The sequence below is a fragment of the Canis lupus genome, chromosome 27 (genome assembly GCF_003254725.2).
Source record: "Canis lupus dingo isolate Sandy chromosome 27, ASM325472v2, whole genome shotgun sequence".
Classification (NCBI taxonomy): Eukaryota; Metazoa; Chordata; class Mammalia; order Carnivora; family Canidae; genus Canis; species Canis lupus.
The window spans coordinates 3,921,432-3,934,613 of NC_064269.1; the positions used below are offsets into that span (position 1 = coordinate 3,921,432).

The following is a 13,182-nucleotide window of genomic DNA, read 5'->3' on the forward strand; positions in this document are numbered from 1 at the left end:
TATACCAGTGCTTTCCTTTGGCTAATATTTGGCTGGTGTAACTTTTTCAATGTTTTTCCTTTCAACCCTCTGTATTCTTGTGTTTTAGATATGCCTTTTGTAAATTACGTATAGCTGGATATTGTTCTTTAATTCAACATGACAATCTTTAGTATTTAACTGAAATGCCCAGTGCTTTTACCTTTATCATGACTGATACAGATTTCTCTTTTACTTTGGGCAATTTGTCCTGCCTGTTTCTTTTCTCTGTTTTCTTTTGGACTAATGAGTGTTTTTATTAGGCATAGAATTCTAGATGTTTTACTATGTACAATGATAGACTTTTTCAACAGAGGACTCTTTCCTCTTTTCCTCAGGTAGTTTGAGCTTGTGGAAAGATCATGTTTTATGTTTATTTGGTATCCAAGTACAATGTTTTGTACAGTTAATTCATAGAAATTGCATTCAATTACTTATGATGGTAGTTGAGTAGTAGGCAAAGAAGTAATGTCTTTCTCCTTTTTGAGATGCAGTTAGAAAGTCTAAGTCCATTTTTGTTTAGTATTTTATAAACTTAATCTAAGTGTTATTTGCAGAATATTTCTGGAATTTAAAAAAATTGTGGAGGGGGGAGGAAGCATTTTTTTCCAGATGTAATATTAAGTATCTAATTATTGTCAATAGAATATAAAATGCATTTCTTTTTCCCAAAACAAAGTATTGTTTTTTTTAAGTTTTTTAAAAGATTTTTAATTTATTTATTCATAGAGATGCAGAGAGAGAGAGAGATAGAGACAGGCAGAGACACAGGCAGAGGGAGAAGCAGGCTCCATGCAGAGAGCCTGACGTGGGACTCAATCCCGGAACTCCAGGATCATGCCCTGGGCTGCAGGCGGCGCTAAATCGCTGCACCACCGGGGCTGCCCCCAAAACAAAGTATTGTTACCATACATAAAGTCCTAAGTTTTCTTTGGTCTTTCATTTAGAGAATGGTACATATTAAGATACCATTTATGAACTTCTAAAAAAGACATCATCTAATCTGTGTTATTTATAAATTTATGTAGTAAATATAAAAACATGGACTTGGGGGCACCTGGCTGTCAGTAGTAGAGCGTGTGACTCTTGATCTCAGGGTTGTGAGTTCCAGCCCCATAATGGGTATAGAGATTACTTAAAAAAAATGGACTGGATCCACACTAAACTCACGATACTGGTTTCCTTTAGGAAGGGAAATTGGACTAGAGATCAGAAAATTATCTGAAGTAAAGATAACAATATTAACATTTATTATTCTGAATGGTGGGTGTACAAGGATTTGATATGGTCAACTTGTGTAGTTTTTTATATATTGTTTTAAAAGTTTGTAAAACTGTGATTTAAAAATAAAGGTTGCCATCTAGTGGGCACATTTAAATAGAACCTTAAAAATCTTTGCTAATAGGTAAAGATAACAACAGAACAAGGCTTTTTAGACACTTCAACACAGATAAGAAGGTACATTCTGGTGGTCAAGACCACAAACTTTTGGAGTTGATCACACCTAGGTCTGAACCCTAATTTTGTTATTTACTGTGTGATTTGGGCAAAATTTCAAACTTTTCTAGGCCTCAGTGAATTTGAACCCCAGACATTCATTATGGAGCATCCCTATGAACCAGGTAAGCGCTGTTTCAGACTGTGGGTATGTGGAAAAGCACAAAAGAGAATCTCTCTCTAGAGTTTAATAGAGAGGGACTATTATTTTATTTTTTAAAATGGGATTAGCGTCCTTTTATGTATTTATCTAAGCTCTACACCCAACGTGGGGCTTAAAAAAAAACAAAACACCCCAAGATCAAGAGTCACATGCTCTACCTACTGAGCCAGTGAGGTGCCTTAGGACTACCACGATTGGTAGGCTTAAATCCTAGATCCCTAGTTATTAATGCTCATATCACCTTAGGCAAGTAATAATAGCACAAGATCACGATATCTAAATTCCACAAGAGGTGTAACATTATCTTGTTCACTCTTCCTTGAAAGGCTTGACATATAAAAGACCTTTAATAGTATGAATGAATGCTATTACTTCAGTACAGTTTCTGGTGGATTTACTGTCCTTGCTGCCCTCAGTAAATAGTAGATATTAAGGAAATGATATGACTGTTATGTTATATATATATAGGAAACCCTGGATTTGTAAACAATTTAAAAATTTATACACATTTACATATGTTATCAGTTAAAAACTGTATGTACTTATCTAAGGCAGTAAACTGCTGTGTATCTATCCTGTCAATTTTGAGGGAAAGGATCCCAACCATGAAATCATAAAGACTTGATGCCTAATGCCCAATGTTTTCTACAACGAAATTTATACTGAGGGGACAGAGTTACCAGAATCTCTTATAAAAAAAGAAAAGGTTAAAATGGCCTATACCTCCTCCAAATAATTGTCCTTGAAAAGATTCTTGCCAAACTCTCCTTAGCACAGGCTTTTGAAATCTACAACTTTGATGTCAGCATTTCTTTGCTTTGTTTTATAGTAAAAACAAGTACTATTTTAAAAGAAACCTACTTTGTGTAACAAATATAACTGTAATTAGATTTTCATACTTTGACATTACTGTTTCACTGTAATCTGTTGTGACTTTTCCTTTAAATCAAGCCCTTACTCAAATTTCACTCACTTTATATCATTTTTACAGCATCATTTGAGAATCTGAACTGTCATATTTAACTATATAATTATAAGCCATAAATACTTATTTTTATCATTCCTACGTCCATATATTTTCACTGGAGAAAAACACATTTAACCAATAGCTGCAATATAATAATTGAATGAACAAATATACAGTTGACCCTTAAGCAACACAGGTTTAAACTGTGCAGGTCCACATATGCATGGATTTTTTTCGATACAGTACAGTATTAGAAGTGAATTTTCACTTCCTTGTGATTTTAGTATGTTCTCTAGTTTTTTTAAATTTTTATTTATTTATGATAGTCACAGAGAGAGAAAGAGAGGCAGAGACATAGGCAGAGGGAGAAGCAGGCTCCATGCACCGGGAGCCCGATGTGGGATTCGATCCCGGGTCTCCAGGATTGCGCCCTGGGCCAAAGGCAGGCGCCAAACCACTGCGCCACCCAGGGATCCCTGTTCTCTAGTTTTAAGAATCCAGTATATAATATATGGAACATACAAAATAGTATTGATTGTTATTGGTAAGGCTTCTGGTCAATAGTAGGTTTGTATTAGTTTTTGGAGGAGTCAAAAGTTATGCATGGATTTTTTACTGCATAGGGGGTCAGTGTCCCTAACCCCTGCATTGTTCAAGGGTCAACTGTAGCAAGATTTTCAAAACTCTAATACATGCCATTCATGCTCTATACAATAAAAGGGAATATAATTTATACACTCAAGATTTGTTCATAGGCAATAATTATTTCCATCAGCATATAAATTGAGGGACACCTGCGTGGCTCAGCGGTTGTGTTTGCATTTGGCTCAGGGTGTGATCCTGGAATCCGGGATCGAGTCCTGTCTGCAGGGAGCCTGCTTCTCCCTTGCCTGTGCCCCACTCCCTCTCTCATGAATAAATAAATATCTTTTTAAAAAAATGAAGAGAATGGCTATCAGGAAGCTTGTCCACATATCAAGTGATATATTTTACATTCAGCAAACTTAATTTTATCAAATATCCTTTAATTTCACAGACAACAATATGATACATATTGTGTAAGAAGCGCACAATAATTTTGCAGTACAATTTCAAAGTGTATACAAACTGGAATACAGAGGTTAAACACTGGTGTACTGATGGGCATTCTTGAGCTTTGGATAAACTGTATACAAAACTTGCAATTCAAATATTAGCCAATCTGGAAACTTTCTCATAATATAAAAATGATACTTTGAGATGCAAAATATTTTTTTTTTACTAAACAAACTATATAAACATTTAAAATAATCATTAAAAACTCAACTTTAGAATTTATAAAGATTAGCTATAAAAATATATTGGCAGTCACTTTTCTTAGAAATGTACCATTCACTACATTACAAAATAGACTCTAACATAAAATTGCCTTAATAACCATACTATTTTAGAATCTGATAAACCTTACATTAAATTGATTATAAAATCCTCTTGGAAACCTTTGGTATGCATCTTCAGAAGGTTTTTAAAAAATACTCTAATATCATCTCAAGGGCCTGTAAACATTCCATTCTATTAAAGCACAACAGAATAAGTAATGTATATTGAACTGCATACAGAATATAGAATCAAAAAACAATTTATTATATATTCGTAGAAAATCTCCATTCCCAGAGTAACCAAAAAACAAGCTATTTAAAAGTATCAAACTTTTAAACAGAAGTTCTCTTTCCATTCGGATAAAAAAATGTTACAAAATCACCACACTCCATTCATGTACCTTATATGCCTTTTAGGACAAAGCCTAAAAATAGTGACTCCATGTCTCAAAACCCCTCTCAAGTCCAAAAAACAAACTTTAAAAAAACCATTTAAAAGATTTGACAATAGAACAAGTATACATAATCAGAACACATAATTTATATATTTAGTTATGGTATTAGCTTTTCTTTTATATTTGTAATTTAGAATTTATCGGCAGAAAAAACCGTACACGCGCACACACACACATACACAACTGAAAAAGGTAAATTTTAGGAAACAGTAAGAAATGCAAACCTACAGGGTAAACTGATTTATTTTAAAAATCAATTTACCAAATTTCATCTTATCTGCCATTTTTGGATTCTTGTTATTTAGAAAATTCAAATTGGTGCAAATTCATTTCCTGCTTCTTGCGTAGGTTTAATTTGTACAGTGTTTCCAGTTGTGCCAGTAACTTCCTTGAGGTCATTTTCTACTTTATCTTCTGTCACCAGATCTCTTGCATAAGATATTTGAGTTGCAAAAGCCTAAATAAAAAGCTTCATTTTTGACCTTTTAATTTATAAAACTCCACTAGAAAAAAAAATCCATCTAATTTTAGGCAAGTCTGCAAAAATATTTCTTTCTTAATCAAACACTTTTGTGGGAATAAAGATCCTTCAAAGTTTTTAACTCTTCTATTAGAGTTTTGTTTTGATTTTCCAAGACTGCAACTCGATTTTCCAGGCATTTTACATATTCTTTCTTCTTTCTGCGACATTCTCGAGCAGCTTCTCTAAATATAAGCATTAAAAACCAGTGTTAGAAAAAAAGTTCACATTCTTTAAATGGTAAGTGCACCGCATTAATCCTCCCTGGTCATCCATATTGCCATTGAGCGAAATACATTGATCTTAAGCGTAGAATTCAATCTGATTTGGCAAATGCATATACCTGCATAACCTACACATTTATCAAGACAGAACATCTTTGTTGTCCCAGAAAGATCCCGCATGCCCAGTCCTGGTCAGTCCTTTCCCCCAACAATTACTGTTCTGATTTTTATCACCTATTCCACATCCTCCTGTAACAGAGTCATACAGTATATACACTCTTGTGTTTGGTCTCCTTTCACTCATTATATTTTTGAGTTTCATTGATGTTTGTGCAGTGGTTTTTTCCCTTACTGCTGCTGGGTGTATTCCACTGTGACTATCACCACAGTTTATCGATCTATTCTTTGGGGCTGTTTCTAGTTTTAGCTGCTATGCTTATACCTGTCTTTTTGTGAACAGATGTACCATTTTTCCTGGACAAATATCAAGAAGCAAAATTTATGGGTCCTCTGGTTATCTTCCTTTATTTTTTATATAGGTTTTAATTACAAACAGTGCTTGATACTCAGTTTTGTACATGTCCTCTTAACAATATTTCTATGAAGTCCCATGCATGTATTACATAAATAGAGAAGTAGAAAAGTATTGAGTATTTTTTATACTATGTACTTAATGTAAGTATTACCTGCAACTTATTTTTTTACACACAATTTTAATGATATTTCTATGTTGGTACAGATCTTTGCCATGTGAATATTTCACTGCTAATTCATATTCATTTCCCCAACTACTAGTGAGACTCAACATCTTTTCAAATACTGGTCATTTGGATCTCTCATGTAAACTTGCCTAGTCATACCCTTTTTCTATTCATATCTTTTCCTGTTTTACAATGAGAAATTACAACCAGGAAAGCCTGGGTGGCTCAGTGGTTGAGCGTCTGTCTGCCTTTGGCTCAGGGTGTGATCCTGGGATTGAGTCCCACATCGAGCTCCTACAGGGAGCCTGCTTCTTCCCCATGCCTAGGTCTCTGCCTCTGCGTGTCTCTCATGAATAAATAGAAAAAAAAAAAAGGAAATTACAACAACCTAAGGACTCTCTCTGTGCATTATACATTATTAATCCTTTATTTAAAAAAAAAAAAAAAAAAAAAAAAGGGCAGCCCAGGTGGCTCAGGGGTTTAGTGCTGCCTTCAGCCCAGGGCCTGATCCTGGAGACCCGGGATCGAGTCCCATCGTCAGGCTCTCTGCATGGAGCCTGCTTCTCCCTCTGCCTGTGTTTCTGCCTCTCTCTGTCTCTCATGAATAAATAAAATCTTAAAAAAAAAAAAAAGATTATCTGAGAGAGAGACACAGAGAACACATGCACATGGTGGGAAGGAGCAGAGGGAGAAGGAGTCCTAAGCAGACTCCAAGCTGAGCTTGGAGCCCCAAATGGGGCTTGGTCTCACCACCTTGAGATTTAGGACCTGAGCTGAAACCCAAGAGTCGGACAGTTAATCAACTGCCCAAGTGCCCCTCTTTATCTGTTCTTTTTTTTAAGATTTATTTATTTATTTACTCATTCATTCAGAGAGAGAGACAGACAGACACACAGGCAGAGGGAGAAGCAGGCTCCATGCAGAAGCTCAACATGATCTAGGATCAAGCCCCGGGCCGAAGGTGGCGCTAAACCGCTGAGCCACCCGAGCTGCCCATCTTTATCTGTTTTTATATTATTTTCTACTCTACCATTTGACTTCTCAGATTTTTAAAATTTTTATATCTTATACCATAAATGTCTTTTTCTTGGCTTAAATTAAAATTCCCTGCACTGTATATTCTTCTTTTAATTTTAAAGATTCTATAGCTTAATTTTTCACAATGAAATCTTTACCTGGAATTACTTTTGTATGTGATATAAAATAATGAGTCCAATTTAATTTTCTTTCACATGTGGAGCTGTCAGTTAACATTTATTAAATAAACCGTCCCTTAGAAGTATACTAACACAAAAAGCTATTTTTGGGCTTTACCCTGTTTGCTAATGTTACTGTCTGCCCCTTTGCTAATACCAAGTTTTGGGGTTGTTTTTTCCACCCGGGCACCCCACTGATACCAAGTTTTGATTACCGTGGTATTAGAGAGTATGTTTCAATGCTTAACATGACAAGTAAGCTCTTTCTGTTCTTAACCATTCTTGAGTATTTTTTTCTTTCATGTAAACTTTTATTTTGTCTAATTCCACGGAGATCTACAGAGATTCTAACTTGAATCACAAGTTTCTTTCTTTTTTTTTTTTTAAAGATTTATTTATTTATTCATGATAGACATAGAGAGAAAGAGAGAGGCAGAGACACAGGCAGAGGGAGAAGCAGGCTCCATGCTGGGAGCCGGATGCGGGACTCGATCCCGGGACTCCAGGATCGCACCCTGGGCCAAAGGCAGGCGCCAAACCACTGAACCACCCAGGGATCCCCCACAACAAGTTTCTATGTGAATTTTGGAAGAACTGATATTTTATATTAATGGCCCTCATCGAAGAACACCGGTATTTTCTATATATTTCGACACTGTTTTAGTTCTCAATAAGATCTTTAAAATGTGGATCCTATGTCTTTCCTATTGAATTTGCTAAGTATTTTATGATATGTTACTAATGTGAATATTACTTCCCATTGTATTTTCAAGATGGTAATTCATAGAAAAATAACTTATTGCTGAATTCCTTATAAAGCACGGTAGTTTAAAATTTTTTTTATTATGGAATAGTATACACACACAAGACTGTAGTATAGTTATAAGTTATGAAGCATATCTGCAAAATTATAAAATGAACACATGTAAACCCAACACCCAATTGAATAAGTAAATAATCAATATTGCTGAAAGAACCCTCTGTGCATTTTCCTGATTCCATCCCTCTGCCTTTTGCCCAAAAGCAATTATTAGCTTCAATTTTTTATTTATATTCATAGTTTTAGTAATAAAGGCCTCTAAATTACATATAATTTAGTGTGCTTATTTTCTAAAATTACAACCTGTTTTCATTCAACTTTATTTTTCTAATATTTATTCATGTTACAGTGATCATTCACTCAGTTGATACAAATGAACACTCTTTCATTGTATAAATACAAGTACAGGGGATCCCTGGGTGGCGCAGCGGTTTGGCGCCTGCCTTTGGCCCAGGGCGCGATCCTGGAGACCCGGGATCGAATCCCACATCGGGCTCCCGGTGCATGGAGCCTGCTTCTCCCTCTGCCTGTGTCTCTGCCTCTCTCTCTCTCTCTGTGACTATCATAAATAAATAAAAATTAAAAAAAAAAAAAAATACAAGTACAATGTATGTATCCATTCTGTTACTGATGAATACTTAGGTGGTTTCCTAATTTTTGCTGTGTGAACATTCTTATGCATACTTCCTGCAATAGTCTGTCTTAGGCACATACACAGAGTAACAGCTGAGTCAAGAAGCACATCCAGATCAACTACACAAGATAAGGCCAATTAATTTCAAAGCAGCCATACCAATTTTCACTCCTGTAAGCAGTCTTTGAGTTTCACTGTTCCAAAACCTTGCCAATTCCTGGTTAGACTTTAAGATTTTTGCTAATTGGGTGGGGATAAATGGTATCTGAGTATGTGGTATTTATTTGCATTTCTTTGATTACTGATAAGGGCAAGCAATTTTTCATAAGATTATTAACCACCTGTGTTTTCTGAGAAATGCCTATTTATCTTCTGTTGGGTTGTACTTATTAATTTTGAAGATATTTGTATTTTTTCAAACACATTTTTTGGGGTTAGACATGCTGCCTGTATCCTCTATAGGCTTGAAGCTTGTATTTTCACTCTATTTTGATGAAAAGAAATTATTAATGAAGATTCATTAATCTTTTATGTTAAAGTTTGTGTGTGGGAGGGGGTGTGAGTTGTTTTAAGGTATTTTTTCCTATTCCTGAAGCCAAAAAATTACATATTCTCACCACAAAATTTCAAAATGTCACCTTTCACATTTGTGTTTTTATCCATCTGCAGTGATCTTTGTGTATGGTGTGAGAAAAGAAATCCAGTATTTTTTTCACATATCAATAATTATCCTGGTACCATTTACTGAAGTGTTCCTCCTTCCCCCAATAATCTATCCTACTGTATTAGGGTTTTATGTGTTCATGGATCTATTTTTGAGCTCTCAATTTCTTTGGTCATTTTGTTTTTTTTCTCAATGCCAGTATCACATTATTTCAGTTATCACAGCTTTAAATAAAACTTGATATCTCCTCACCTTATTCTTGTCTGGAATATTTTGGCTGTTCTTGGCCCTTTACTCTTCTATCAATTTTAGTATCACTTGTCAAGTTCTTCAAACAACCTGTTTGGGTTTTGATTGGAAGTGCACTGAATCTATGGATCAACTGGGGGAAAAATAATCATCTTTATAATACTGAGTTTCTATTATCTATGGACATAGTATTTATTTCTCCATTTATTTAGATCTTCCTTAACGTCTTTCAAAAATCACTGTACAATATTTTTCATAAATGTCTTAGACATCTTTTGTTAGATTTATTCTCAGGTATTTTATTTGCTGATAACATAAATGATATATTTTTAATAATTATTTATTTACCAAACCATTGCTGATGTAAGGAAATATGATTTTTGAAAACGGGCTTTATATTTAGCAGCCTTATAAATTCATTACTTCTAATAATTTTTCTGTAAGTCCATTTTAAAAAATAGGCAATTCTGTATAAAATAGTTTTCTTTCATTTAAATTCTTGTAATTGCCCCCTGCCCTTTTCCTGTTTTACTGAATTGCCAAAGATTTCCAGTACAACGTTGAAGAGAACTGTTTCCTTTTCAAGCTTTCATACTTTGTAGATGATTCTACTGGATATTCTAAGCAGATGAATATATATTTGCTACTAATAGCAGTTTTATTTTTCCCAATTTTTATCATTTTTATATGGTCTCTTCATCTTTGATGATTTTCAATGACATCCTTTTTTTTTTTTCCTTTGAATATAGTAGATACATTAACTGAAGACTTCTCATATCTCATTCTGTTATCTGCTCTTTCTAGCTCCTGAAAGGTAGTATGGTATTATCTAAGACTTTGGACTCTGAAACATGGACATGTGTGTTTAAATCCTACCTCTACCACTTACTAAATAGTTTAATCTTGGGTGAAAAATTACTTTAGGGGTTGGGTAGTCTGTGATTTTTCAACTTATATTTGTTAGAACTCAACGTATGAGAATTTGTCAAAGCCTGGGTTGAGATCGCTTTCTTCCAAAAAGTTGGGGCACTTTGGACCCAGATCCATTTTTAAATTATCGCTCTTAAACAACACAGGTTTCAACTGTGAGTCTACTTATATGCAGATTTTTTTCAATAAATATAGTACTGTAAATGTATTTTCTCTTCCTTATGATTTTAACATTTTCTTTTCTCTAGTTTATTCTAAGAATACAGTATATAATACACCTAACATACAAAATATGTGTTAACCCACCGTTATCAGTAAGGATTCTGGTCAACAGTAGACTAAGTTTTTGGGGAGTCAAAAGTTATACATGGATTTTCAACTGAGGAGAGGTCAGCACCCTAACCGTTGTTGTTCAAAGGTCAATTTTATAACTCTCAGTTTTGGATAAAGCACTTCTTGTGTGTTGAGTTCAGGAAAAAGAATCTCTGATCCATTTTCCCAGCCTACACAAACCCCAGGCTTTGTCCCTGGTCCCCACCGATTACCAAAGCTATACCAATCACAAAGATTTGAATTTATCTATAAAGTATATAGGGGCTGCTTCAGTGCTTATTAACCTCATGGTCTTGTGCTTCTGGTTCATCTTTTTTTTTTTTTTAAAGATTTTATTTATTTATTCATAGAGACACAGCTAGAGAGAGAGAGGCAGAGACACAGGCAGAGGGAGAAGCAGGCACCATGCAGGGAGCCTGATGTGGGACTCGATCCCGGGTGTCCAGGACCACACCCTGGGCTGCAGGCAGCGCTAAACTGCTGCGCCACCGGGGCTGCCCTTCTGGTTCATTTCTAACCTCAACAGATAGCTCTTCTAATTATTTAAAGGGGTGGGTTTTTTTAATATTTTATCAAGCTTTTTTAAAGATTTATTCATTTGACAGAGAGAGAGCACAAGCAGGGGAAGCAGCAGGCAGAGGAAGAGGAAGAGGGAGAAGCAGGCTTCCTGTTCAGCAGGAAGAGGAAACAATTCCTACTCTGGATGTGGGGCTCGATCCTAGGACCCTGGGATCATGACCTGAGCCAAAGGTAGACACTTAACCGACTGAGCCATCCAGGTGCCCCTCATCAAGCTTTTAAAAATATTATATAGCTGAGGTCATACTGTCAGAAAGAGAAGTCTCATTCTAGTTAATTTTTAACAAGTCTTTTCGGTTTCCTAGGTACACAATCATATAGTCAGCAAAAAAATACAGTTTTTCTCCTAGTATTTACACATCTTAGTTTCTTGTCTTAGTGCACACATCTGCTGGAACCTCCAAAATAACATAATCCTGCCATGTTACCAAGTTCATTTACAACGATATCTGCTCTTAATTTTTAGTAACGAAACATTTTATCCTGAAGTAATTAAATGCATCTCTCTGGTCCTCTTATAATAATTTTTATTGCTCTAGAAAATCATCCTTTTATTCTGGTTTTCTAACTTATTGTTGAGGAGCTGAAAATAGAATCCTATTGTAATTTTAAAAACATTTTTTTATCTGTGGATATCTCCCCTTTTTGGTTCCTAATATAATTTACTGGTATCCTTTCTCTCCTTTTTTCCCCTTGAACTCACTGAGAAGGCGACTCATTTTTATTTCTCAAAGAACTGATGGTTTTTCATGGCTGATGTACATATAGCTATGTTTAAAATACATTTAAAATGAAAATAAATGTTTCTAGAGGTTAAATCACTGCTATATATTCATGGGTAAAATTAATTTTTGAGGATCATTTCTGCGTCCATCACTTTTCGTAGGAATTCTTTCCTCTTCTTGCTGTCAATGGCTAGCAGCAAATTATTATTTTCATTTAACTTTTGTCAGCCCAACAAGAACAAAATAAATTGAAAAGCTCTGCTTAACAGTACTATTCAAAAGATACAATATATGAAATAAAGAGATAAACAATGGAATGCAGTGGTGCACTGGAAATGAACTAGACATAATCTAACACTCAGTTTAAAAAAGTGTATATAACCTCTCTTCATTTTTTAAAAAGTAAGCTCTATATCCAATACGGGGCTCAAACTCACAACCCCATGATCAAGAGTCATGTGCTCTAACGACTGAGCCAGCCAAGTGTCCCAAACCTCTCTCATTTTTAATATGCACTTCCAGTTAACACCTGGTTATGTCTTGATATTTATAAAAACATTACCCATTCTGGCAATACAATTTTACTACCTACCTGTTTTTCATCAACCTTATTTCTCTTTTCAGTTGGGGGTCATCTGTTTTAGTTGTCTGAGATGTTAGAGTCACAGGGGAAGTCATCACCACAGTTTGTGGTAGTGAAGTAGCTGAAGGTGTGGTACGGATCTGATAAGTCTGCATATCTCCTGATGCAGCTGTGTGGTCAAAAGATTGAGTTAATTCGTAAGTGTCTTTGAAAGTACATTGGATGTTTTCTATAGACATTTAAGCATACTTACTTTGTACAACCACTTGGTTGCTGGGCACAAGTATTTGCTGTCCATCAGAGGTCTGTGCATACTGGAGAATTGTTGTACCTTGCTGAGTACTGCCTGAATTTGTCATGGTTAATGTTTGAAGTCCCTGTACTCCATCTGTGCCTGGACTGGCCAGTTGTAAGGCTCCATTTGGGGCAATGGCAACTTTAACCAAAGAGAGAACATAGCTTTTGTAAGGCTATACAATACACTAAATTGCAAAGGATTGGTGAAAAATACCCCTAAACACTATTTATTAAAACAGGTCTGAATGCAGTTCCACTTGATAACTGTT

General features: G+C 35.2%; 1 protein-coding gene across 5 annotated transcripts in view; it reads right to left on the reverse strand.

Annotated features, from left to right (window-relative positions):
* Positions 1-3,649: 3,649 nt before the first annotated feature.
* The window catches only part of ATF1 (activating transcription factor 1), a 75,079-nt gene continuing 65,546 nt past the window's right edge, over positions 3,650-13,182 (reverse strand). For 3 of the 5 annotated variants that reach the window (XM_049102732.1, XM_025477626.2, XM_025477627.3), the window contains 3 exons: positions 12,870-13,052; positions 12,626-12,785; positions 3,650-5,163 (listed from right to left, as the gene is read on the reverse strand). In XM_049102732.1, coding sequence (XP_048958689.1) covers positions 5,019-5,163; positions 12,626-12,785; positions 12,870-13,052 — 488 coding nt within the window. In that variant the 3' untranslated portion in view covers positions 3,650-5,018. Of the gene's footprint in view, positions 5,164-9,469; positions 9,600-12,625; positions 12,786-12,869; positions 13,053-13,182 lie in introns of all 5 variants that reach the window. The other 2 variants (XR_003147508.3, XM_049102733.1) reach the window with 2 other exon arrangements.